The sequence below is a fragment of the Mycteria americana genome, chromosome 4, assembly GCF_035582795.1.
Source record: "Mycteria americana isolate JAX WOST 10 ecotype Jacksonville Zoo and Gardens chromosome 4, USCA_MyAme_1.0, whole genome shotgun sequence".
Taxonomy (NCBI): Eukaryota; Metazoa; Chordata; class Aves; order Ciconiiformes; family Ciconiidae; genus Mycteria; species Mycteria americana.
Window position 1 is genome coordinate 4,248,820 of NC_134368.1, and position 27,929 is coordinate 4,276,748.

Genomic DNA, 27,929 nt, shown 5'->3' on the forward strand with positions numbered 1-27,929 from the left:
GACTGGGGCCAAGTCAGGCTGTGACACTGCTCAGCAGAGCAAGAAATTACACATAGCAACCCCAAACCTGTTCTGCAGAGCTGCTCTGCAGTCCGCACTTACTTGGCTTACTGATGCAGCTGCAGCGTCTAAAGAGCTGGTTGAACAACAGGCTTTAGCTACTGCAAAGGGCAGGACCGCCTCAGTTGGTGTTCTGCAAGTGGCAGAACGGACATGCTCAAATTAAAAAATAACTTAATAGTAAGTTAATAGTAAGTTAATGACTTAATAGTAACTACACTGTTGCAGGTGAGTAAGGGTGGTTATCTTTGCCGGGAGGGAAGTGTTGCTTCCTGCCTTCTGACCAGCATAGCTGTGGGTGCAAGTTGACATGGCGTTGGAGCAGAGTGCACAATAAACTGCCAAAGCTGATCTCTAAAGTTGGCAAGAGAAGGTGATCTGAATGTGCTAGGTTTGGATGGGGGAAAAAGCATCCTGCTTGGGGCCTGGATTCTGCTGCGAATCACATTGTCCGTCTTTCTGTCCTGTCTCTGGCAGGTCTATAACCTGACTCAGGAGTTCTTCCAACGAGGTAAACCAGTCAACGCTGAGAGCCAGAACAGTGTGGGCGTCTTTACACGGGACGTAGTGCGCAAACGTGTCAAGGCCGATCCGGATGACACAGAGGCTGTCAAGAGGCTGAAACTAGCCATGATCCAGCAGTACCTTAAGGTGTGTGTGCACGTCTTTGTTTGTTTGTTTGTTTGTTTGTTTGTTTTAACTAAGGGCAGACAAATCTTGAACCTCAGAGACCTGGCTAAGCCTTGCCCGTCACTGGGAAATTGCTTTCTGTGGTCTCTGGCAGCTGGAGCCGTTTGTGTTCATATTGACAACTTTTCCTTGTGAGGCATATCTGAAGACAGTGGGCTGCAAAAAATAGTGCCTTTACTCTTTTTTTTTTTCCCTTACCTTAAACTTCCAGCTTTCTAATTAGAAGGGGATTTCCTAGGCCCTGTTAAATTTCTGCTGTGATTTAACATTTTCTTACCACCTGAAGCTACTCTATTGTCAGGTTCTTTTAGTTATGTCTAGTCGTGTGCCTTACACCTGGGACCCTATGGTCCCACCTGAGCAGCTTTTACCCCCTTCTGTCTCTGTCCACATTCAGAGACCAGAAGAAATGTAACTTTGATACTAATAATTTGCTGAAGAAATCCCTGGAAAGCATTTTGAAGGTAAAGCAATAAAATCAAAGGTAGATGTTATAAACCCATGTCCTAATCATCTTTCCTCACGGCTTCCCTAGTTCTTTTTATCTCCTTGATGCCTCAGCCTAAATGAGATCTCTGTGGGATGAGGACTTAATGCTGTATCAAGCACTCCACAATTAAAGTGTAACAGCCGTTCCTGTTTCAATTATAATGACTTAAAGGCTTATGAAATGAGGCAGGGGAGGCAAGCAGCACTCCGTGATGTGGCTAAGTGTATGGTATTCACTATTTACAGGTGGGAAGCTGAAACAAAGAGAAATAAAGACTTAAAGAGTCCCACAGGAGATCTGTGATAAAGCTGAGATTTGAACCCAGGCATCCTGAGTGCTGTTCTAATATCTCACTGTCCTAACCCAAGAGCTTGTATCACAGCATGTCTCCACAGCTGCCACGTAAAGACTAGTTATTCATTGTGTTATCCATGTAACATCACCGATGCAGACAATGTTAGTCATTTGATACAGCTCTGGTTTTCCTGGAGGGTTACTTCTGTGGTTGCTTCAGTTGCCACAGCCAGATACTTTTCTGCAAGTTTTGCAAATCCCTTCTCATGTGTAAATACCTGAGAACAACAAAGCTTCTTGATACTTAAGGCTATCAGATCAGAGTGGTTGCTGAGAGAGGGGGGATTAACAGGTGTCTCAGGCAAAGTATAGTCTTGGTAGTTGCCTGTTTTTTTCTCCTTGGCATTTTTCCTTCATGGTTGAAAGAATCAAATAGCCATCACTGTTTGTTGTCTTCATAATGTGGAGTGTCCTGTTGGAGCATCCAGGCAGGATGAGTGGCCTGTTGTCTGACCCAGGGTGCGGGGTCTGTGCTGTGGGCCAGCAGAACTGAGCCGGGGTGGGTGTTGGAGAGTGCTCGCTCAGGCATCAGATGGGGTGGAACCGCAGCAGACTCAGAGGATAGGTCTTCTTCAAGACCCGGCTGCTGGTGACCTGGCCCAGCAGTTGTGCCTGCTCAGTCTTCACTGGAGTCATTGGGCAATGACCAGGAAGGGGCAACAACCTGTTTATCAATACAGTCACTGGAGCAGTCTGTGAACTACTTAGTACAACTTTGACTTGTTTGCATGATACCTTAGCCCAGCACAGAGATTCCTGCCTGCACCAGGATGCTCCACAGGGAGAGAGTCTGGGCTGGCCAGGCTTCCAAACATGGTCATTAAAGTGTGGAAAGGCCTGGAAAATTGGCCAAAGGGTGAGGCATGGAATTGTAATGTTCCCTTTGCCTAAAATGCTTAAAGAATTACAGTGTGCAAATCATTGTGACTCCAGTGATTTGAAGATTTTAAGATCGCTATGTCCCATGCATCAGTATTATCATTAGAAACTTATCACAAGACAGGCCAAACATCCTGCCTTTGTTCCAGGGATTGTTGGAAGCTACGGCTATGCCTAATACTCCTGCAAACATTAACCAACAGGTCCCGAATCTAAAGCTTTGATAATCACATCAAGTGAATCAAACACAAGTGTCTCACATCTTGGCATTTCCCTTTTCTGTCTCCTTCAGTTCCTTCTGTGTTGGGTCCTCTCACCAGCAGATTGTTAGCTTGCTGATTGCTGACTGTTTGACAGCATGTTGAAAGCTACAGACAGCAGAAATGGCTGCCAGAAGTTTTTCATAGCTCCTCATGGGAACGTTTATTAACATTGGAAAGAGCATCTGATTAACATAGCTCCAGCTTCTGTTGTAGGAGCATCAAGCAGCCAGTCCCTGGCCAGTGAAGTGGGTTTTAAATGATAGAAAACAGTCAGAACTATAGCCCAGGGTCATGCAGAAGCAAAGACATCATCTCTGAACTCTGGATGATGCAACCGTGGCCGATGCAACCAAAGCTGATGCAGCTTGTTACCATGACAAAATGGTTTCTCTGGTTGGAAGGAAGGCTAAGGATTGATTTTGTCAGACCCTATGGCCAAACACTTCTTTACTAGCAAAAATAATGTGGTGTAAGAGTGGGATTCAGGACTCCCAGCTTGTGCAGCTCCTCTGTGCCTTTGCAAAGTTGTGCTGTGGCAAAATGAGTTGCTTTGTGGCAATGTTGCTTTTGTGTTGCTTTTCCTTAGGTAGAGAGTTGTGAGAGCAGCTCCCACAGCATGGATGAAGTCTCGCTCAGTGAATTTGGGGAATGGACCGAAATCCCTGGGGCTCATCACATCATACCTTGCGGTTTCATTAAAATTGTGGAGATTTTGGCCCGCTCCATTCCCGAGTCTGTCATTCAGCTCCGCAAGCCGGTCAAGTGCATCCACTGGAACCAGTCGGTCAGCAAGGAGATTGAGACGGTGGCTGACCACAACAGTGACCTCCCTGAGGAGGACAAGGGCTCCGATGTCTTCGTAGAGTGCGAGGACTGTGAGTTCATCCCAGCTGACCATGTCATTGTGACTGTGTCCCTGGGAGTCTTGAAGAAACGCCACGAGAGCCTGTTTCATCCCCGCTTGCCTGAGGAGAAGGTGATGGCCATTGAGAAACTAGGAATCAATACGACTGACAAGATTTTCCTGGAGTTTGAAGAGCCTTTCTGGAGCTCTGAATGCAACAGCATCCAATTTGTCTGGGAAGATGAGGCAGAGAGTGAGAGCTTGACTTATCCTGAGGAGCTGTGGTACAAGAAGATCTGCAGTTTTGACGTACTGTACCCACCAGAGAGGTACGGCCATGTCCTGAGTGGCTGGATCTGTGGAGAAGAGGCTTTGATTATGGAGAAGTGTGATGATGAAACTGTGGCAGAAACCTGCACCGAAATGCTACGTAAATTTACAGGTCAGGCATGCTCTGGTTCCTTTGGTGAGTGGAGAAGAGAGGGGGAGTGGGGCTGGGGTGTTGAATAACCGCTAGGAAGGAAATGCACTAAAGTATTTTTTAGTTCTTTGGCATTTTATGTCCCTTTGAATGGGTTGTGTGTGGGCTTCCAGCGTACCTCCTGCTTGGGTGTGCCTGAAAGCTATTTATACAGAGGGGCTGATAACCAGCTCAGGAAGTGGTGGGTAGAAGTGCTTGAGGATTCCACATCCTCTGCTTTATTTAATCACAAATAACTCTTTAGCAGCTGGAACTGTCAGACTCGGGGCTCCTGAGGACTGATCTCCGCTGTGTAAAGCAGCATAGCTCTTTTAGAGCTAGTGGAGTTGAACCTGTTTAGGTCAGCTGAGATGTGGTGGTTGAACCACATCCCTGACTTCCATTCAACGTGAGTCTATGTGGAAATCTCATTGGCCTAAATTTCCAAGTATCCATTGATGTTGAGAGTTTCCATTTCTGGGTGGCTCACCTAAACCTTCCTGGACTTCACAGGTTTCATGTGTACTGAGCACACGTCACGTTAAAGGCAGCAGTTGGAGCAAGACAGATCTTATGTGTATTATGCTGAGAAAATCCAAGACAAAATGACTAAAAGTAGTGATATTTGAACAAGCTGGGCCTTAGTTTGTCTGCAGTCACTTCTCTAGAGCTTGCACACCTTCCCAAGGAAAGGGCTTTTTGTGTCTATGGAGGTATTTGAGATCCTCTGATGGGAAACACTGTATAAGTTCAAGTGTAAGGTAATAACGCTGAAAGAAATAGCGATTGACTTATTGGCAGTCTTGAAACAAGGATTTTGGACTTATACATAATTATAAGCAATTATAAGAGCAGTGTCCTCCAAGATTAGATGTATTTTATGCTATTCTGGAGATGGGTCCCATGTTTGAGCTATTTATATCTGCCTGCTAGCTCCTGTTAGCCAAATCTCAACACCCAGTGGGTTTCCAGCCTTACCTCTTGTCTGTGGACCTCCAGTTAACTGAAGAAATTTGCCTTCACAAGTGTAGCTTTCCCCTGTGCTTACAGACCATTTGCTATCAACAACGCAGACATCTGGAGAAAGGGTCCTGGAGGCTGAGGACTACCTCCCTAACTGGCTACTGCAGAGAATTAGGATGAATCAGTGAATGCTGGACTCTGGGAAGCTTCTGCCTCCTGAGCTGTTTGTTTTCAGTGGTGTTGGGTATCCCTACGTTACGTTGCAATGTCAGTACGTACATGCCTTCTTTCCTCCTGACCGCAGCAGGCCAACCGCTGCCCTACGCAGGTGTAGCAGGAGGCTCTTCTCTTTAAGGCCAAGTTGTTCCAGTGCGGACGTCTCCCAGAGCATATGAACAACCTTGTTTGTTGCAGGTCTTCTTGCTTAAGATATCTTTTTTTTTTCTAAAACACCTTCATTCATCAGCGGGAATTTGGCTCTTCGGGTCTTTCTTAGTTTGGCAGGTGGGAGTATACTCTCCCTCTTCCTTCTTGGGCTCCTTCACTGTTATTATTGTTTGCATGTGTTGGATGTTCCTCTCTTCCTCCCAGGATGGAAATATGTTGGCACTGGGTGATCGGTATGTGCTGCAGTTGCTGTTCCAGCTGATACTGCACCTGGTCACTGTCCATCAGGCTCTTCAGTAGTGTGAGCTCTATCTCAGCCTTCTGCTAATCCTGCGTTATCTAACCCTGGAGAATTTCAGACTGAATTTATCAGTGCCTTGCCCTGCAATGAACATTTTGTGCATAAACTGAGAGGTCACCTCTCAGCTGCTCGAAACTGCGAGAAGAAAACCTATCCTTGGAGTACCCATTACACAACACGACCTGTTCCAATTTCTGCCCCAAAAATTCGTTAGTTTGTAGAAAACCTTTTCACAGATCTTCCAGGACGGCCTTGCTAAGGTAGCTGCGTTTATCCTGTTATCCTTGCTCCCGTTTTTCCCTAGTGGCTTCCCAGAAGAAGCACTATCTCAAGGCTGATCTGAACCAGATGCCAGGCAGGCTGAAATAACAGAAGTGTGCACAGCTCTCCTTGCACCTACCATATTCTTCACTAATCTGTTTCATTGGGAGTGTGAGAGTGGGTTAGACCAGCTAGGAGGTGGTTGCGGGGGTACAAAGCAGCGTTCTGTCTGTGATCTAACTGTAGTCATTTCTGAAAACGACTGGTCTCCTCTGGTCCAGTTAGCACCACCAAACCCAGCTTTTAAAGTGTTTCCCACCACCCAGCTTCGTGTAAGTGTGCTAACTGAGCTGGAAAACTAGTCTTCCTAGGATCCTAAGCTGAGTGGAAAGAAAGACTCTTCCGTAAGGCAGTTCAGATCTTCCACACCTCACTTGGTGCTCTGTGACATCTTCCCAAGAAGCTTTTACATACCCTACTGAGTATGGAGAGCGCCTTATATTCAGTAATGAAAGTAGGTAGTATGAGCCTTCTAATGTTCACTTTGCCTTTTGTAGCTTTCATGTTCTGGGTATAAAATCCCCCAGGTTCCTATTTCTTATTCTTCTATTAAAGAATTAATGCATTAGCCAGGTGGGTTCCCATCTTCAGCTGTGTTTTCCCAGTCCGTTGCTTATGGAGGCCTTTGCTTTGGCTTCAGAGGGTGTTAGACCAGTCCTATGTTAAATCCATTCTTTTAGACTCGGTGTTATTTCACACTGAGAATTTCTCTCTGAGAGGAGATGATCTGCCTCTGTGACCTTAAATTTCACGTGTAGGTTAGTATTGCAGATTATCTGGCTTTGCTGTGGAAAGCTCTAAGGCTTGTTCTAACCTAAGAACCATTGACAATTACTGCTTTGCACAACTGGATGGCTGAAAAGCAGTGTCCTCTAAATCTGATTAAATGGGATACCTTCGAACAATTAGAAGTCTTGCTCTGGTTTCTTTGTTGGCTAAGCTCCGAAAGTTAGAAGCTGGAAGGCAGTGATTGCAAGCCTGCTGCCTTCTGAAGGACTCACTGATTTGTCAGGCTGCGGCTGGAGATGCCCTGAGCTGTTCTCCCTGTCCTCCAGCTATTTCTCTAGAGGGCAATGGATCTCTTTTAGGCTCTGCGTCCTATCTGCCAGCCCCACGTGGGTGCCCGGGATACCCTAATGTCTCTCTGGTGGCTGTAGTCACTAACATGTGGGCAGTACCACAGATCTCTGTTGGCCTTGATGGGATCTTAGATACCCTGCTCTCAGGTAGGCACCTAAATTTGGGTGTCTTAATTTAGATCTGCGAGTTGATTTTATGATAATCCTGTGTCTCATAATCAGCCCCATAACCAATAAATCTATGTAGCCACACCTCCCAGTAGCTGAATGAAGATGGGATTGTTTGAGGCACATGGAGTTATCTTCCATAGCTTCACAAGTGAGAATCTGGCATAAAGATATGTGCCCTCCTATTTTAGTGAATACTAAAGTCTTTTTTTAGCCATTTTATCTCTTTTTGGACACTTACAAGTTTCCATATCTGTATTAATTGTTACTTTTATCTGTAGGCAAAGGCACATCTTTACCCATCTATTTAAGAGCAGACTGAGAAAGTCCAATTAAATATGTTCCTTGAATGAATGTGGCGCTGCCAAGTCTTTGTAGTTTCTGTCTTGCAAACGACAGTTCAGGATCAGAGCATACGTGTTCCCGTGGGACCTTCAACCAAGCTCCTCCTCTCTGTGTGCAGCAGAAATGAAGGTCTCCCGATTTTTCTCTTAGAAACAGCTCCTCACATTAAAAGGTGCGTAAATACAGAAGCGCAGGGGCACAGTAGTTGCACAGTGGACACTTGCATCACGCTCATGCTGTCTGAAGTGTTAAGGAACCTTAAAGGAGCTCATGAAAGCTGGTACGTCTGCACCACACAGCGTGGTGCTGGGGAAGGAGACTGGCTTCGGTTCTGGGAGCTGTACAGCTGCGTTTTAATGTACCAAGGCTCCTTAGCCCTGCTCCACGCTGGCAGCTGGCTCAGCCATCTCTGCATGAAGCTCTGCCATCTGCCCAGTGCCACATGTTTCATGTTGCTGTGCTGCAGTTTCCCTTGTGATGAAGTTGCTACGTGAAGAATAATTCCCCGGTGGGAAGGCTGCTGTTTACCTGCTTGTATACACAGTACAAGGTCATCCATGGGAAACACTAGAGAGAGACAAAGCTGTTGCTTTCAGCAATCTGAATGATTGCTCTATTAAATATTGCTGGATTTATACAATTGTTGATTGGGCTTATGACTCCACAAACCCTTTTGTTAACAAATTTCAGTCTTTTAGCAGATCTGTGGCCTTATCTGCAGGCTGACAAGCCCTCATCTCATTGCTTGTAACACCGTATGTTTCTAATGTTAATCATCTTTTTACCAACATCTCACTTGTTGACTCCTGTATTGAAAATCTTCTGGGTACCTTGACAGTGGAACATGAGAACGTGCACCAGCTACAGAAGAGGCACCACCAGCCCACTGCAGAGACTCCTTTCATTTGAAAATACATTATGTGATTGTTTTTGTGTAATGCAATGTGATGGATGACTCCTTTGGCCCTGTTTCGTGTTGTGTTGTCTAACAGCTTTCATGGTGTGTTCTCCTGGGCTTTCCCACAGCCCTTAAAAATAAAATGTGATAACTTATTTCCTTGACGCATCTGAGAGCTCAGACTCCCTTGGGCTTTTCACTTCCATCCGAGGCATTCCTGCTTTGAAGATTCTTGGAGGAGTATATTTTAGAGGCTTTGTTGTGCTAAGTTGTCACTCCTGAAACAACATTCAGTTGTAGGATGTATTTTGTTTGTAGGGTATATTTATTTGCTAGTCTGTGCCATATTTTGATCTGGGGGTTAGTGGTTAGAAAGTGTTCACAGTGTACTCTGGCAAGCCATCCAGGTGCCTTTTACTCTGTTTCAGCCTTGTATTTCATAGTTCTGGTTGACGCACGATAATCCTAAAAGCAGTAGCTGAACCAGGGAAGTAACCTGCTCCTGATTTTAAGGTAGTGAAGGTGCGACTAAATAATTGTTTAGTAGAATTAATGTAGTGCCTAAATAGTCTTTACAGTTGGACATATCCGTCTCTAAGCTGTGATGAAGGAAGTGGGGGAATTTGGATCGGCTTCATAGCAGGCTAAGCATGCTGAAGTGTTACAGAGTCGGGGTCTGAAGCAGGCGCAGGAACTGTGCAGGATGCAAACATGTCTCAATTACTCTTGCTTCTCGCGCTGACAATCTCCCAGACTCCAGTAGCTGAACCTTGCCTGGGTACGTGAGGTTGCCCCAAGGGTAGCCTCAAGGGTAGGTCTCAGCTCTCCTGCAGAGAGAATTTATCTTCATTGCAATTCTTCACGTCCCCTCTCCCCATTCCTCTCCTGCCAAGCCAGATATGATCGGGGGATGCCCACAAAATCTCGGCCAATGACACTGAGATGGTCTCTAACGAGCCTAGCAAGAGGCTTTCCAACGTATGACCCTCCCTGTTTCAGTTCTACCTGAGGCTCTTGTGGCACCAGCTGGTGGGCTGCCTTGGCTACAGTCCTGGATCCCATGTGCTCCTGTACTCTTTGGGATGGGGACAGTGGCTGATGATGGACCTATCATTGGTTCACTCAAGTGCCCCTCACCTCTAGGTCCTACATCCTCTTAGCAGTGGAAATCCTACTTCCAGCCTCAAAAGCCTTCTTTCCATACCGTGTGCATCCCACAACATGGATCTGTTGGATTTTAGGTTAATTATGGGGAGTGACCGAGTAGCAGTTGGAGTGAGTAACACAGGTTTTGAAAACTTTCTGGCAGGTTTTCCTATGCCCCCGCATAGCGAGGATTTGCCTTCTAACATCATCATTATCTCTGTTCCTCTTTGGAGGGCATACGTCTCTCACAAGACTACCTAAACATCCAGTTTAGACTGGGCACCCAATTAAATACCTAGGTGAGATGACTCCTATGCTTGATCACCACCATGGAAAATGACCAGGACATGCTCTGTATTTTCAAATAAACTGCATCCAGGGTTCCCTGAAGCTTCTCAGTCTCTTAGGAACATAAGCATTTTAATGATCTTTCCCAAAATGGAAGACTGCAGCTGAGATTAATTGTTCAGGCTGGAGAAGGCTCTGGGGAGACCTTATAGCAGCCTTCCAGTACCTAAAGGCAGCCTACAGGAAAGCTGGAGAGGGACTTTTTACAAGGACCTGTGGTGACAGGACAAGGGGGAATGGCTTTAAACTGCAAGAGGGGAGATTTAGATTAGATATAAGGAAGAAATTCTTCACTTTGAGGGTGGTGAGGCACTGGACCAGGTTGCCCAGAGAAGTTGTGGATGCCCCCTCCCTGGAAGTGTTCAAGGCCCGGTTGGACGGGGTTTTGAGCAAGCTGGTCTAGTGGAAGGTGTCCCTGCCCATGGCAGGGGGTTGGACTGGGTGATCTTTAAGGTCCCTTCCAACCCAAACCATTCTGTGATTCTATGATTAAAAGGGATGATATTTCTGTTATATAGATACTTACAACTCAGTAACAGAAAAGAGATCTGGTTTAGGGCCTCTTCCCTGCGGCCTGCAGGCTCTGCTAGGATGTATTTTCAATAAATCAGACTGAATACATGCCGCTCCACACCTTGCACAGGCATTGTCATGCTGTCTGTCAGACACGGTCTTACTTTTTGTCTTGTCCTGCTTTCCACCCAGGGAATCCAAACATTCCAAAACCTCGCCGGATCCTGCGGTCCTCCTGGGGCAGCAATCCCAACTTCCGTGGATCCTACTCTTACACCCAAGTTGGGTCTAGTGGGGCTGATGTAGAGAAACTTGCTAAACCACTGCCTTATGCTGAAAGCTCCAAAACTGCTGTAAGTATGGCCCAAATCAGTTCTGTGGCAAGAAGACTAACATGACGCTGGGCAGTGGGTTTTCTGGGGGGTGGCTGAAAGAGCCAGGTTAGGCCTCTGGTAGTGTGTTTTCCAGTTTTTTTATATGTACCCCTCTGGACAAATAACGTATGTAGGATTTTACCTCTAATGCTTGGAATTCCAACATCTCAGGGATTCCCACATCTCTCTCTGAAATTATCAAGAGCTGGGCATCTGCATGGCTTTTGGAATTCTGATCTCTGCATTTAAAGACCGTTAGCCTCATTGGCCAGTTCAAAATTCCCTAGGAAAGCACGTTATTCCGTTTTAAAGCATAGTCTGAATACGGAGCATTAAATGCACAAACCCTGCTAATGGCTAGGTCTGTATGTGTCGGAGGTGCATATTAGGAAATCTTCCTGTGTTGGCAGTAGAGGGTGAGGGAGGCCCAGTCCTTGGCTGGGGGACTCACGCATTGACAGGGGACAATGCATTTGCTCCTCAGACAGCACCTTTGCTTTCTGACTATGGCATGGAGAACAAGAGTGCACATGGAGATAGTTGCCACAGCTCGGCTGATGAGCAGCAACATATTAAGCCAAACTCACTCTGTCATTCAGGGTTTTGTGCCCAAAGACAATGGCTGATGAATATGCAGTCTTTGGAGACTGCATCTGCCCAGTCCATTTCCTCCACCCAGAGCGTGACCCCACCATGCAATTTTGTTCAGCACAGAAATCTATTAAAAAAGATAGCAGGAGCTTTAGGAATCTTTCTCTGTAGTTCCCGGGAAAGAGAAGTACCTTGCAATTCCTGCCTGAGAACTGAGTTGGCAGCAATTTTAGCAAGCACCTAACTATTGATGTAAGAGACAAGACACTGTGTCTCACCCTGTGGGTTTTCAGACATGACTATTTTTCCTTCTGAAATTGCTGTCCAGAAACAAAAAGTCCCTAATGCCTAAAAGGCTAAAGTGTAATTTAGGGGAGCAAAGGGAGGAGTCGGTAGAGAGGTAAGGTGCTCTGTGACTTGTGCAGGTTTGTTTGAGGTTATGGAGCTAGTATCTGGTTCTGTGGTGGTGCCTCAGACCTGCAAACGGTTCCGCGCAAGCATAGCTACAAGGACGAGCTTGACGTTGGCAGAGGTGCTGTGCCTTCCCCGTGGTGCACCACATTGGGATTTCGAGAACCAGCACTCCAAAAACACTGGTGTCAGCTCATGGGGATGTGGGAGGGCACAGAAAGTTTTGTCTCCTTTTAGCCTCGCGTCTGCTTTCCAGTAAGCACTGCTGAGCTTCTCTGCTTTTCTTATCCTCTCCAGCCGATGCAGGTGATGTTTTCAGGGGAGGCCACTCACAGGAAGTATTATTCCACTACCCACGGTGCTGTGCTTTCTGGGCAGAGAGAGGCTGCTCACCTCATTGAGATGTACCAGGACCTCCTGCAGTGCCAGAGCTGAAAGGCCCCGTGTTTGTGAACACCACCAACTCCCAAATCCTTGTACAGGTGTGTGGAGGGGTTCTTTTTTAATTTCGGTTCACAATAGAACAGCCTTTATCTTTTTCTATTAAAAAAAAAAAAGCCCTAACTGTTTAAAAAGTTAGTCACCAGTAGCTTCATTTCCGTGTGCTGTATTGTTAACAGGGAAGGGTGCTCCTTTTGTCTGGTAAATTGTTTCTTTGTCATTTTAATTCTAACTTCACTTTTGGTGCCTATCATATTTTATTTTTCTTTCTGTATTGTAAGTGCCTTCTATACTAAAATAAATGTTGTAATAAAAAGACTGGGTGCTTTGGTACTTCCTGGACACTTCACTCGGTAACTTGCAACTCTTTTATTCAACATTATAAAAATAGGGTTTTTCTCTCTTCCTACAAAATTTGGAGTAGGAGGATCTTGAGATAGATCTGGATACTGAACGTACCGGTTGATCTTACTGTTCAAAGAATTGCGCCTTAGAGACACAGTCATTGCCTTGCACAGATTAGCACAGAAATCACTCTCTATCACTACATATTTAACTCCATGTGTCATCTGTCTATCAGCTTGTGCGGGCCTTTGTGCTTCAGGAAACCTGCCTATAGTTTCGTGGGGGAATTTGTCTTCCCTCTGGCTTCACTCAGCCAGTCTGTGGGAAGTTATCAAAGGAATCGCAGCGCTGCAAAGCAGAATCACAGAATCACAGAATCGTATAGGTTGGAAAAGACCTTTAAGATCATCGAGTCCAACCGTAAACCTAACACTACCAAGACCACCACTACACCATGTCCCTAAGCACCTCATCCAAACGTCTTTTAAATACCTCCAGAGATGGCGACTCAACCACATCCCTGGGCAGCCTGGTCCAATGCTTGATAACCCTTTCAGTGAAGTAAAATTTCCTAATATCCAGTCTAAACCTCCCCTGGCACAACTTGAGGCCATTTCCTCTCGTCCTATCACTTGTTACCTGGGAGAAGAGACCGACCCCACCTCTCTACAGCCTCCTTTCAGGCAGTTGTAGAGAGCGATGAGGTCTCCCCTCAGCCTCCTTTTCTCCAGGCTGAACAACCCCAGGTCCCTCAGCCGCTCCCCATCAGCCTTGTGCTCCAGACCCTTCCCCAGCTCCGTTGCCCTTCTCTGGACACGCTCCAGCCCCTCAATGTCTCTCTTGTAGTGGGGGGCCCAACACTGAACACAGCATTCGAGGTGCGGCCTCACCAGTGCCGAGTACAGGGGCACGATCACTGCCCTAGTCCTGCTGGCCACACTATTGCTGATACGAGCCAGGATGCCATTGGCTTTCTTGGCCACCTGGGCACACTGCTGGCTCATATTCAGCTGGCTGTCAGCCCGCACCCCCAGGTCCTTCCCTGGTGCGCAGCTTTCCAGCCACTCTTCCCCAAGGCTGTAGCGTTGCATGGGGTTGCTGTGGCCCAAAGCAGAGAGACAAACAGCCTTGACGAAAGCAACGTTGGAGACTGTGTCCACATTTGGTCTGGAATTGGTTTTGAAGGGAGTGCCCCAGACATTCCCACTTTTCAAAAATTGATTTGGTTCACAAAATGGTTTTGAGGTGTACAAGGTAGGCTTCTCTCTAAGGAAACTAACCCAGAAGCATTTCTCCAGGAACTCCCCAGGTATGGTGCAGCCTGTAAAGAGAACATTAAAGTCTAACCTATCACTTGTCCGTCAAAAATTCTTGAACCACGTTGTGGAAGGAGCGTTCATACCTGTGCACCAGACTAAAATGCAAAGTAAAACCCCCAAATTACCTTGTTAATGCAGCTACAGCTGGAGTGTAGTCTACAGCTGTAATTGGGGCAACTAATCCAAGCGGAAAACACCATGCAAACTTATGTGGGAGTGTGGGCAAGAAGGAGAATCATGAGAAGCGGCATTCTTGAACTACCTCTGCAGTGAAACTCCATCTTTTGGTGGACAGCAATACCCAAAACAGGTGAGGTTTTCACCCCCCGCCCCTAGAAAAGAAGGTCCAGAAGTCTGAATGACGGCATTGATGTTGAAGAGTTTTCTCAGGGAGGTCAAGGCCATTCCCACTAGTAAGGGATTTTGAAGGAATGTAAAAGCTTGGCTCAGTCATGTTACATCTGGATTAAAAATGTATTTTCCGTGGAGCCTACATGTAGTAGTTGACACGGGCTTCAATTAAAACTTCTTAAATGCCAGATCTATGCTTAGTCCAAATACAAGCTGGGCAGCCCTGCGTTATCTCTGAGGAGCTGAGACCTTAGGATACGGCGTGGAAAGCTTAATTTTCCCTGTGGGGATGCTGGATCTCACACTAAAATGATTTTTACTTTGTCTGAGAGGAGGTGGCACCCCAGAACCTCTGATATGCAGTGAGTATCCCCATGTCCCTTCCTTTATGTTCAGACTGGGCCCAGTTGTGTATAAATGTGCTTGGTTTATCAACAAGATTCATTCTTACGTTAAACTATATCTGCAATAAAGCAGAAGGCTGGGAGACGCTGTTTTAGGGGACTGCCAGACCAGCCAGGGTTTGAAGGCTGACTGAAAGATGTCTTTCCTTCCTTTGCTTGAGTGGAAGGAGTTTCTCCTCCATGTTTTGGGCACAGAGGCCAGTGCCGCTGAGCCACAGGAAGACGAAACACCAGTGCCCAGGATGAGGAATGCCTGGCAAGGTTTGTTCATGAGCCTGCCGGCTCCTCTCTGTGTGATCTGGAGAGCACATCTTCATCTGAAAAGCACCTCTGGCAGTGACACCTCTTGCAATGACCGAGTAGAACTGCTTGAAAGTTCATTCAACTGTGCTTGAAAAAATGGCTACAAATGAAATTGATGAAAAAAGGGAATTTAACAAGAAAAACCTTTGAAAATTAACTTGGGGTGAGTGAATAAAGATAATGCAATAAGCCTGTCCTAATGTGCACCGCTTAAACCTTTGGGAAGGCATCCAAGATAAAACTTTCATTCTGGGTGGAGAGACAAACTGGTTCTCAGAGGAGCCTTCAGGGAATCACCTATAGCAGTCCGTATGGAAATGAAGAATTCTGATTACACAGTGTCAGAAATACGTCACATAAATGGTGCTTTGTATGGAAGAATCTCTCAGAACTGGGGTTTTTCTATTCCAGCAATGTAATCTGGACCAAAGAGATCAGGTTAGTGCAAAGCAAACAGGCGTGTGATAAGTGAGAAACCGTCTGTGTGCTGTATCCAAGCTGCCCCTCAGTTTAGTGAGAGAATTCTCCATTGACCCCAGTAGGCTTCCTGAAAAGAAACTTGTTTATTTTTAAAATGGGTTCTAGTTTTAGTCACTGAAGCATATATGTGTGTGTGTGTGTGTTTGTGTGCATGGTTTGCTTCCCTCAAAGAGTTCTCTGATTGTGTAGGCAAGTATTTGCTAGGACATATGTTTCTTTGGTAAACCATAAGGCCAATGGCAGCCATGCCAAATTCCAGTATGTCCTGAAGAGGAGCTGGGTGCAGAGTCACGAAACATTCGGGCTTCACAGATCATCAGGGTTTGGGATCCCCTGAACTGCGTGGGTTTAGAGAGGAGGCTTTGGATAACTCGTTCTGGCTTTGAGCCTTTACCCGGTTTAGCAGTGCTCGGGTGCCGCTACAGCAAATGCAGATCGTGTATGTCCATGTGTCTTCTGCACCGTCGGGCAGGGACGTTATGAGCCATGGTGCATCGAGGCCAACACCTCGCTTCTGAGAGTGGCACTTCATGCTTTGCTGTCACCGGGGCTGACACTTGAATCCTCAGAGGACACGTTCTTGCTAGGAGGCTTTGTAGCGGGAGGGTTTGAAGCTCAGCTTTTTGCTTTTGGAGCCTACCTTCAGGCAAATAGCTGTCCTCGCTGCAGGGGTAGGTGTTGGACCCGAGTAATGCTTGGCTCTGCTGTTCCCCTGGGTTAACAGCTTCCACGAGGACTTGTATACAATGTGCCCCCTTGTTAATGAGTCCATTTGTTGACTTAATGCTTTAATTGCATGTCCTCCAGCTCAACAGGAGCACTCTTCCCCCAGTCTAAGCAGCCCCTGAACTGTGCAGATGTGTGTCAGTAGGCACAGATGTTAGTAACTAGCAAGGTTTTGTCTTGACCTTGTGAAAGGTGCCTTCTGGAACGAGAAGAAACATTTTTTTCCTTAGAGATATAAATCCTGTTCTTTTTTAAAGTCAAGTGAAGAAAATGTAGACATCAGCATAGTTCTAAAATGTCTGAACAGTGTTTTTCCAAAAATAAAAAAGTTTTCAGGAGGAAGAAGACACATGTTTAGCTGCTGCCTTATCTCTGCATTTCATTAATCCATCTGCCTGGCTGCTGGCCAAGGGTTCATGCAAGGGGTGAGGAATGTGTCTGTTTTGGCATCTGCTGTCCCATGTGAAGTGTGCGTACTCTCTTTGTGCTTTTCTACAAAGCATCCGGGGTGGGAGTCACGTTGCTTCACTGCAGGTAAAGTAGGATGAAGTAGGATGAAGTAGGAAGAAGTAGGATGTCCTGTTGATAAATGAGTTCCAGCGGGTCCTTCTAGAGACAATAAAGAGAGGGAAAGGGGCAGAGAGGGGAAAAAAAACCTCTCCAGAGGGTGAGTCAGTGCATCCCAAGATAGATGTCTGGAGAGGAGGCACCGTCTTTGACTGACTGTCTCCAACCTCAGCTAAGTTGTGCTGATTCTCTGCTGTTCTGTGGAGGTGGGATGCCTTCCTGGCTGCTGGAAAGCTGGAAAGGACTGCAGTATGTTGACTTTATGATGTTTTTCTCCCATTTTATCCCAGAAGCAAACCCCTTTTCATGATGTTACTGAGTTGCGAGAGCGTTGTGCTGCAGGAAGAGAGCGCAGCGCGCTTGAGTTGAAGAGAACAAAAGATGAAAAATCTATCCAGCTTCAATCGCTCAGCTTTTGCCAGAGCTTAACTTCAAGGATTTGATGTCCCAGCAGCCAGATCTATTGCAAGGTGGAAGCACGGGAGAAAACCAGATCCTTTGGCATATGAGGCTATGACCCAGGAAAAGCCAAAGGGTTGCTTTCTCCTGTGGCTTCTTTATCACGGGATATTGAAGAAAAGCTGCTATGCTGGTAATCCGGGTTTCAAAGCTCCTTTTTCTCCTATGTGTAGACGATATGATGATGGTGTCTGGTTTTGCTAAATAGGAATCTATGTCAGTGCTCACTCCATCGATAAGTGATTGAATGTCCCAGGACCCTGGCTTTTAATAAAGGGTCTTCTCTCCATGGCTTGTTTCTCTGTGTGCCCTTCAGCCATGGGTCCTGGTGTACACCCCACGAGCGAGAGGTGCTGTCCTGCTCTTATCACCCAGTTCCATGGACCTGCCTTTGCCTGGAGAGGTTGAACATTTCTCAATGAAACCCAAAGTGTTCCTCCTGCCTGTGCAACATGCTGCGGTGTTGCTATCCCTTGTGCAAGCCAGCAGAACTTGCAGTGCCAACCACTGCTGAACACGGACAGCTGGACGTGCAAACAGACAGCTCCCGATGAAAAGGGGCGCGCGGGCAGCGGTTTGGGAGCCCTCAAGGGGATGGGAGGGCTGGTCCTGCTGCAGGTCGGGGTATGATTCCCCACTTTGCTGGGGTTTTGCTCTGCCCAAGAACTGGAAACCTGTGCATGGGCAGGTCACTGAAGGAGAAGAGGTGAGGGACAGTGCTGAAGGCTGGACTGAAGCTTCATGCCTCCTGGTCTGGTGGTGGTTTTCATGCTCCCTTTACATGGGGGCTTCAAGTTAATGTCTCCCTTCCTCACCAGAAAAACCTTGCAGGGCAACCCCACTTTGCCCCTTCACTCCTCTGTCTCCGTCACCAGAAATCCAGCCTTTAAAACGAGGCTCGTGTTTCTCTCAGAGGCACTAAATTTAGCAATTGTTTACTAAGAGGTACTTAAAATTAGCACTGAAGGCCACCCTGAGCATGTGACGAGGAGAGGTGGCATCACCGCAGGGCTCTGTGACCGCTTGTGTGACCGCTCCCCCCCCACCGGCTCTCCCTTCTCCACAGCCTGCAGCATCCTCTCTCCAGCTGTGTCCACCGAGAACTCATCGGTAGGATGAAGGTTGGTAGAAAGCAGACATGTGCTGTGACAGTGCTGTGCCAGTAAGAGGCACCTAATTACCCAGAATTAATTACAGAGAGCTCCTCATGACCAGCTGGGTTGGGAAAGCCATAGGTGGGAAAGGCAGGGTGCTGGCAGAGGTGAGTCTCCGAAGCCCCATGGGTGATGGTGCCATGGGGGAACGTGCACGTCTATCCCTGGCTGTCCATTTCATGGCTGATCCTTGAACTCGGCAGCAAGAAACGCTTTAGAAATGGGGTTGTTTGAAAAGTTGAAGTGAGTGCTCAGAGCTTCTCTTGCACTAGGAGGGTGGTGGTACTATGGGCCAGGTCCTGGCTTTTGGCTTAACATCCCTCCTTGCACAAATCTTTACCAATCTGCGGTGAGAAGAGAAGCCCTCTAGTGTCACCGTGTGGTTAAGCCTGAGTCAGTGGCACTAAGTGGACACTGTAGTTGTCCATGCTGCCACGCAGAGAGGAGACCGTCCAGACTGCATCTGCACCGGTGCGTTTAAGGCTCCCAGCATGATTTTCTGGTACAGGGCTGTGGATGACAACGAGGAGATCAGGTCCAGCCAGCATGGGTTTATGAAAGGCTTGACTAACCTGATCTTCTGTGACAAGGTGACCCGCTTAGTAGATGAGGGAAAGGCTGTGGATGTTGTCTATCTAGACTTCAGTTAAGCCTTTGACACGGTTTCCCACAGCATTCTCCTGGAGAAACTGGCTGCTCATGGCTTGGACGGGTGTATGAGTTGCTGGGTAAAGAACTGGCTGGATGGCTGGGCCCAAAGAGTGGTGGTGAATGGAATTCAATCCAGTTGGCAGCTGGTCACAAGCGGTGTTCCCCAGGGCTCGGTGTTGGGGCCAGTTCTGTTTAATATCTTTATCAATGATCTGGATGAGGGGATCGAGTGCACCCTCAGTAAGTTTGCAGATGACACCAAGTTGGGTGGCAGTGTCGATCTGCTGGAGGGTAGGAAGGCTCTGCAGAGGGACCTGGACAGGCTGGATCGATGGGCCGAGGTCAGTTGTATGAGGTTCAACAAGGCTCAGTCCCGGGTCCTGCACTTGGGCCACAGCAACCCCATGCAACGCTACAGGCTTGGGGAAGAGTGGCTGGAAAGCTGCCTGGTGGAAAAGGACCTGGGGGTGTTGGTCAACAGCTGCCTGAATATGAGCCTGCAGTGTGCCCAGGTGGCCAAGAAAGCCAATGGCATCCTGGCTTGTATCAGCAATAGTGTGGCCAGCAGGACCAGGGCAGTGATCGTGCCCCTGTACTGGGCACTGGTGAGGCTGCACCTTGAATGCTGTGTTCAGTGTTGGGCCCCTCACTACAGGAGAGACATTGAGGGGCTGGAGCGTGTCCAGAGAAGGGCAACGGAGCTGGGGAAGGGTCTGGAGCACAAGGCTGATGGGGAGCGGCTGAGGGACCTGGGGTTGTTCAGCCTGGAGAAAAGGAGGCTGAGGGGAGACCTCATCGCTCTCTGCAACTGCCTGAAAGGAGGTTGTAGAGAGGTGGGGTTGGTCTCTTCTCCCAGGTAACAAGTGATAGGACAAGAGGAAATGGCCTCAAGTTGCGCCAGGGGAGGTTTAGACTGGATATTAGGAAATTTTACTTCACTGAAAGGGTTGTCAAGCGTTGGAACAGGCTGCCCAGGGAAGTGGTTGAGTCGCCATCCCTGGAGGTATTTAAAGGACGTTTGGATGAGGTGCTTAAGCACATGGTGTAGTGGTGGTCTTGGCAGTGTTAGGTTAACAGTTGAACTTGATGATCTTAAAGGTCTTTCTCAACCTAAACAATTCTGTGACTCTATGTTTGCAGTATTTACCCCTTTCCCTCTTGCCTTGCGGGAATGGTCCAGGACCCATGCTGGTCTCCAAACTGTGCAAGTAGGTACAAGCCAGGCTGTATCAGGAGATGCTAATTATACAATAGTGCAAACGATGGAGTTTGGTGCCCAGGACATTTCCCTGGTGCTGATTTATTTGCACGAGTAAACACAGATCCAAAGTGGAAAAGGAGACTGTGACCCCCTGGGAGATACCGAGGACACGTAGCTGGAATTGGGGGAGGAGACGGGAAGGAACGGCAGCAGCTTGGGATGTAGGGGTACACGCACCTCTATGTCTGACTATGTCACTACCTCGGCTTGTGCTTTTGCTGCTGCTCAGGGGTTGCTGCAGCCTTCATCTCCTCTTTTGCAGCCCAGACATCCCCACTTCCAGGGGGTTTTTCCTGCATGGAGATGCAAAGCTGGAAAAAAGAAGCAGCACATGCACACACACGACGTAAGAGTTGCAGCTTTCTGCTGGGTGCCCTCAGGACTGATCTGCCCAAAGTTCAGCACATTAATGCCCGCGGGCTTTGTTTGCCTCGTCTGCAGTGACGAACACCCCTGAGCACATCAAACTAGCTTCTCCAGCACCTCAGTGCTGTGGGGCAAAGAAGAGAGGCTCCGGGTGTCCAAACCAGGCTTAGCTGTCACCTCAGCGTGATTACAGGAGGGTCTGAAAGATGGACAAACTCAGCAAAACAAAAGTGCTTGCAATGAGTGGATGCTGAAATTGCAGATGGTTAAGTGATGAAAAAAAGTGGGTCCCGGCTCTGCAGTTGGTGGGGTTGGACATTTTCTCCTCCTGTGGCCGTCCCCAGGGTGAGACCACTGGCTTCTCCATGGCATGGCATCCTTCTGTAAACTGACCACAAAGCAGGGAAAGGTGATTTTATGCTGCCATCTTGTGGCATTAAAAATCTTGTCTAGAAATATAAAAATTTATATGCTGTAAGAAATATATGCGTACGTACACACATAGATGTGAATGAAGTAAAACAGGTGGGAGCGCAGAGGGGTGAGCACAGACACGGTCCAGGGAGCAGGTCGCTTATCGGTGACTTTTTGTTTCCAGTCAACGGGGTTGAAGAGCTTAATAACCTGAGATACCGTGGGGTGTCTGAGACATCCCCGGGGGGCTGGCAGGAGCTGGGGGAGGTAGACAGAAGAAGCTGGATGAGCTCCCATCTGTCAGAGCCCATGTGCGTGCATATGTGTGTGAGATTTTGGCCGTGCTGCAGGCTCCCTGGGAGACCTAGTGTAAATTACTTGGTGTCTCGGGCAATGGCAGTCGACCTGCTCCGTATCTGCTTGAGATACGCGTGTGCCGAGATGCAGTGCTGTATCTCTGTGCTGGGCACTGGTGAGGCTGCACCTCGAATGCTGTGTTCAGTGTTGGGCCCCCCACTACAAGAGAGACATTGAGGGGCTGGAGCGAGTCCAGAGAAGGGCAACGGAGCTGGGGAAGGGTCTGGAGCACAAGGCTGATGGGGAGCGGCTGAGGGACCTGGGGTTGTTCAGCCTGGAGAAAAGGAGGCTGAGGGGAGACCTCATCGCTCTCTACAACTGCCTGAAAGGAGGGTGTAGAGAGGTGGGGTCGGTCTCTTCTCCCAGGTAACAAGTGATAGGACGAGAGGAAATGGCCTCAAGTTGCGCCAGGGGAGGTTTAGACTGGATATTAGGAAAAATTTTACTTCACTGAAAGGGTTATCAAGCATTGGAACAGGCTGCCCAGGGAAGTGGTGGAGTCACCATCCCTGGAGGTATTTAAAAGCTGTGTAGATGTGGTGCTTAGGGACATGGTGTAGTGGTGGCCTTGGCAGTGTTAGGTTTACGGTTGGACTTGATGATCTTAAAGGTCTTTTCCAACCTATATGATTCTGTGATTCTGTGCTTGGCCCACACGAGCTTCCAGGTCAGCATCATTGCATGCCTGTAGCAGCTGGCACCCAGGTGGCACATGAGCCTCCACCCCCCAGGGGGTTTGGGTGTCCCCTTGTAGAAGTAACAGTGATTAAGCAGGTCCTGCGTGAGGGTCCAACAGTGATGTGCTGAATATGGAGAATTTCCACGAGTTGCAGGGACGTGTGAGAGCTCAGCACCTTCCAGGATCTCCTCCCACTCTCTTCCCCTACTATAGTCCCTTGCTGGCCTACAAGAAAAGTTGGTCACACATGGTCATGGGCTGGTGACCATGTGGACTGGCCTCCCTTCTCATGGGTAGGTACTGGTGACATCTCATTAGAGGGACAAAGCACAAGGGATGAGCAACTGGTGTGAAACTGGTCCAAGCAAAGGACTCTGATCCCAGCAATGCCAGCTTTGTCCAATGCAAAAAAAAAAAAAAAAAGAAAAAAAGAAAAAAATCCTTCATGAAGCATGGGGAGTGATTTCCTAACCCTGGTTAGCCTGGTGGCTTCACAGCAGCGTGGTTTGCTTTGGGTATCTGTAAGATAAGTGATTGAGTGTGAGAGCAGCAATAAAACAAGCAATTATGTTTGGAGGAGAAGGAACAGCATCGGTTTTCTCACGGGCGGTGTGGCCCTGGCCAGGGTGGCTGCCAGAGGGCAATTTGTAAGGCATTTGGCAAATGAGCATTGCCTCATGGAAAGGCAACAGCACAGGCAGTGATTCAGGGGCTGGAGAAGGTGATTTATAAGGGGAGAGATAAAAAAAAAATAAATAAATTAGCAGAGCTAAATATGTCACGTTTGGCTGGGCGGCGGGTGAGGGCTGAGCTGGTGGGACGCCCGGAACGCGGGAGGAGTTGGCCGATGCTCAGGGGAGGATTTGTGGCTGTCATGGTGGTGTGGTTGGGTGCAGGAGATGACAGCTTAGCGAGGGCAGAGAGGGCACGCAACCCTCCTGCCGACAGGAACGTGGCTGTGCCCATGTCTGCAGTAGTGCTGTGCTGAGACTCACCAGCTGAGGGCCTTAAATTTCCAGGAAACTTCGGAATAGGGACATCAGTGCAAAACCTCTCCTTCCCTGCCCTGGCTCACTTCATTGAAAACAAAGCTGGAAACCCTAAATTTTCCTGCTTACAGATAAGCACGCTTCAGGGTCCAAACAGGTGCTTTCTCCCTGACCTGGGGATGTTCAGACCATCTTGATAACACCTGGACTTGCTTGTGCTCATAAATATGCGCAGCAATCTTTGCTTATTCCTGATCACACTGCTGTTTCCCAGGTGAACGGGTTGAATTTTTTACCCGCTTTTGTGATGACAACCATTGTGCTCCTGCATGGTAGGAAGAGAAGAGACTTGCACAAGCCAGGAGCTGTGCTTCTGTCCAGTCCCACACTACCACCCTCTCTGATCTGGACCATACCTGCCTGCTCCTTGCTAACCTGAGGATATATGAACCTCCAGCAGTCATAGAGGGGTGTCTGCTAGTTGAGTCAGTGGCCTTGTGCTACCTTGCTCATGTTTCTGGACGCTGCACTGCTTATGGGGAAGACAGCAGTTGACCCTCACAGCTGTCACGTAGGATTGTACAAGGGGTATTTTGGCCTCTCTGCAGAGATATGGCTGCACTGTATCTCCATGCAATTTGCAGTCAGAAAAAGGACCTTGAGCAAGGACCTTGTTTTGGGGTGTCCTCCTTCTTTATCATCAGTTTGCACCCCTTTGTTGGGTGCCACCACTCACAGCTGAGCAGGAGAATCCATCTCATCACGGGATCTTTGCTCCTGGATCACTTTCTGCTCTCAATGAAGTTTCTTCTGAGGAGTCATTGTCTGGGGGTGGTCCTTGGCTTGGCAGTGGATTTCTGTTGATGTGCCCCTGAGATGGTCCACAGACCCTTGGATCTCTCTGCAAGCAGAGCCACAGTCTGAACTGGACCTGCTGGTGTAAGGATAGACCCAGGCCCCCAATTTTGAGGATGTCTATTTTGAGGTGGCCACCCCAGAGGCTGAATGTGGCCTGTCAGAGCAATTACCCGGTGCACACCTCATTCCCTGGCACCATCTCTCCTGAGGACCGTCCAGTAAGAGAGGGAAGGGGATGTAGCCTACATGAGATGTAGCCTACGTAAGTTGTACTCAGGTCCTGTCTTTTAGAAATGTCCCATCACCCGTCTGCACGTGACACGTGGCTGCCATTGTCACATGCTAGGCACATGCCCATGCTACGTTGGTCCCTGTGCATGGGGCTGGTTGCACTCCATCCTGCTCTTCCATCACACATTGGGTCTCTGTCAGGCCCTAATACCTTCCTTCTTTGCCCAAGCTTAGGGACAACCTGCTGAAAAGGTTCAGCTCTGTTCTGTTTTGAAAAGAAACCTACCACTGCACCCCTTTTTGTCTCATTTCATCTGGAAACCTCAACAGCTCCTCTGCTGAGGGTGTGTTTGTCCATCATCGTCATTATGGGAGGGCTCTGGGACTCATCTGTACACAAACAGGAACATTTGGTGGACCATCTTCCCCCTCCCAAGCAGAGCATCCCTTTTGGATCTCAAAAATGCCCCCCCCAACAAACAAACTAAGCTTGATCCTCTAATTTCTGTTGCCCTTTCAACGAAAACACCAATTTAATTCCCATGTAGTAGCCTTCTGATGGGACTGCTGGGAAGGGCTAGGTGATTCTCCACAGCCATTTCATGATGCTGAGCCCAAGGAAACCATTCTGCTATGACTTTCAAACAGCAAAAAACTTTCCCATCCCCAAAGAATAGGAATATCAAGCTGCCTGCTGACACAATTGGCTCTAAATGGGCCAGGCTTTCAGCACAATCAGGACAGAGGAACGACAGCTTTTTCCTATAATACCTTTTCAGACGAGGATTAATTTTAGGCCAACCGTCTCTACTGCCTGAATCACGTCTGGAGACGATGCAGTCGGTGTATTGTGTGTGGCCCTCTTAGCAAGGGACGGCTCTTCTGGTCAAACCCACTTCTATCCTGCACCTCACAGGACCACATTTTCAGGTGGAAAAGCTGTATTTGAAATACTGCACAAAGCCCCACTTCTTCAAAAGAAGTGCTAAGGTATCCCCAGTTTCAGATAACTTGTCCTCTCAGATAACCCGCACACAAATAAGAAGCAGCGGGGTAGGGAGAGAGCCAGACTAGATAACCGCAGGGCAGAGGTGGTGGAAAGGGTGGATTTGGATACAATGCCCCTTAAATTATCATGACCTGTACACAGTTGTCACTGCATCTGAGTCAGTTTTATTTGCTTGAACTGAAAACTCTTGGTAAGTATATATATATAACCCCCCATGTAAACATATATATATTTTTATATATATACAATTGCAGTGACGCTTACTCCCAGGGCTCTCCTAAGCAGAGGCTGCCCATTCAGCCTTTGGACTTTGGACTTTGTAAAGCCTTTGGACTTTGTAAAGTGGCTGCATGACCTTGAACTCATCGGACTAGCTCTGAACTCATTTTCCAGCAGGATCCCTTCCCAAAGCTAGCTCTAGCCCTGCACTCCCCACCCTCCTTCCTATTCCCTTCAGCCCGTGCACAGTGTAATGTCCTTGCTATGCGGTAGCGTCACTGCGGCCACGCCTGTTGCTCCAGGACAAATACTTCCACTGGGAAACGCAAGAGTGGGAGAGAAGGAGCTTTGCTGAGCCAAGCGAGGCTCATTGCTGCTCAGCCCTGCTCTGAGGACAGCTGAGACACGTTCGTCTGGACCTGAACCAACCCACCTCAATTCATCCTGGGTTGGGGTAGGTTCCCTTTTGCTGGAGGATTTGGGTCAGGATGGATGCGGCCAATCCACTGACCAGTCCTTCCAAGGGACACGGAAAGGAGTTCCTCTGTGGGTAAGGAGAAAGAGAGAGCAAATAACAAGATAATATAGAGAGAAAGGATGTGATTCTGGAAGAGAGATCTCCAAGGGACAGGTGCTCTGAAGACAGTCCCAAGCATGCTAGTTGCTGGATGTAAATAACACCAGGAAGAAATGCAGTTTTTCATCACCCTGAAAGTGTTTGATATAAGAACAGATGTTTTTGCACTGCATTTTCAGCGAGAAATTTTCAACCACTTCCCTTGACCTGAAGGTAGATGGCCACGTCTTCTGAAGATGTTTCTTTTGTGGCATGTTCCCGACCCGGCGCTGGATGCGGATTAGCCCTTTAGCTTAGGAAGATCAGCCCGTGAGGGAAGTTGTTTATCAAAAAGTGGGATGGTGGGAGGTACCCAAAGCTGCCTTGTGATTTTGGTAAAAAAATATGCGTGCATGTCCCTCTTTGTCCTGCCGCTGCATCCCAACGTACCTTGCCAGGTACACAGCCTCCAGTCATCGGAAGGGGAACTGGATCAGGCAAATGCTGTGGAGGGCTGCACCCTGGGCGTCGGGCTAGGCAGATGGGATGCCTTCATGGCCTTCAGTCCCGTGTTCCCTTTCTGTCAGGGTGCTGGGAGCAGAGCTGACCTGAGTATCAGCAGCCCTCCTAGGAGCGGGGGATGGCATGGAGTTACTGTGAATGAATATCCATGCGGCTTTTGTCTCCTGGGCTGTGACTAAGGCAGAGCCTAACCATACTCGAAATGCACAGGAATATTTATCTGAGCAGGAAGATATCAGGTCTACAAGCGTGGCAGTCACAGGGAAGAGAGAAATCCATTAGGGTTGCTAAATGCATTGAAACAGTAGCTGGATTCAGGGATTTTTTTCCTTTGGGATCAGGACCTTGTGGCACAGCAGGTAGCTGACCTGCACAACAACAGGGCAGAAAAGACTGCTTCCCCTGCTCCCTTCTCCCCATGCCATGTACCGCTGCACTCTTGCCCCTCGGTTAGGTGTGGGTCGCTTTGGCCCATCTGGAGAGAGGAGAAACTCTGACCAGGATGCAGGAGGAGAGAAGAGAGAGGTGAGGACAAGCGCCCAGCATTAGGTGGAAAACCTCTGCGAGGAGATCTGCTGGAATTATTTTTTTTGGAGAGCAGATGGGTTTTGGGAGGTTTCCACCAGCTCCCTCCTCTGAAGGCTGCTCTCTGCCCAGTGCCAAACTGCCCCTGTGTTGTGAGCATACTTATAGGGATGCTTTCAATGACTCTCTACCCTAACACGAAGTGGCTGACAATGGGTAAAGCGCTCAGGTTTGATAGCTTTCAAAAAAAAAAAAAAAAAACCCAAAAAGAAAAGCAGCCAAAACTTGATATTTTACACTGGGATGCAAGTCAAGAATCTGGGGTCTCATCCAAAGCCTATTAATGATAAGGGAAAGACTCAGGATGACTTCAGGATATTGGAGGTAGCTGGGTGCCAATGGCTCCGCATCATATAGACACTTAGGAGCTAATCCAGTGATTATCTGCCTTCTGTAATACGGCACTATTTCCATCTCTGTCCAGCCAATTCTGATTTTCTTACATACTTCCCATGCTTCCCTTATATTACCTGTTCTTTCTGGTTTACCCAGCCCTTCATATTTGCTGGGCAGAGACCCTGTTCACCTAAAGATGTAGAACAGGAATTATTTATAGGAGTTTTTAAAGCCAAGTCCCAGATACAGGAATCGGTTCATCACAGAATCTCACAGTAAAGCACCTGGTCCTGTTTCTGTATGGAAGGTGGAACATGTGGACTGTATATACACTGAGAGGTTCCTCTGATGCTGGGGGTCCCTCTGTGGAAACTGAGAAGAATAACTGGAGAACCTGCATGTCTTAAATTGAAATAAATGTGTGAGTGGGGTGTGTGCTGGAGGTGGAGGGGGTATAAAACG

At 47.9% G+C, this 27,929-nt stretch overlaps 1 protein-coding gene across 4 annotated transcripts in view; it reads left to right on the forward strand.

Annotated features, from left to right (window-relative positions):
* SMOX (spermine oxidase) overlaps positions 1 to 17,409 on the forward strand; it is a 60,783-nt gene extending 43,374 nt beyond the window's left edge. Inside the window, exons 4-8 of one of the 4 annotated variants that reach the window (XM_075499493.1) lie at positions 538 to 711; positions 3,323 to 4,022; positions 10,702 to 10,862; positions 12,183 to 12,367; positions 17,112 to 17,409. In XM_075499493.1, coding sequence (XP_075355608.1) covers positions 538 to 711; positions 3,323 to 4,022; positions 10,702 to 10,862; positions 12,183 to 12,320 — 1,173 coding nt within the window. In that variant the 3' untranslated portion in view covers positions 12,321 to 12,367; positions 17,112 to 17,409. Of the gene's footprint in view, positions 1 to 537; positions 712 to 3,322; positions 4,023 to 10,701; positions 10,863 to 12,182; positions 12,788 to 17,111 lie in introns of those variants that run through there. The other 3 variants (XM_075499494.1, XM_075499491.1, XM_075499495.1) reach the window with 3 other exon arrangements.
* The last annotated feature ends 10,520 nt before the right edge of the window (positions 17,410 to 27,929 follow it).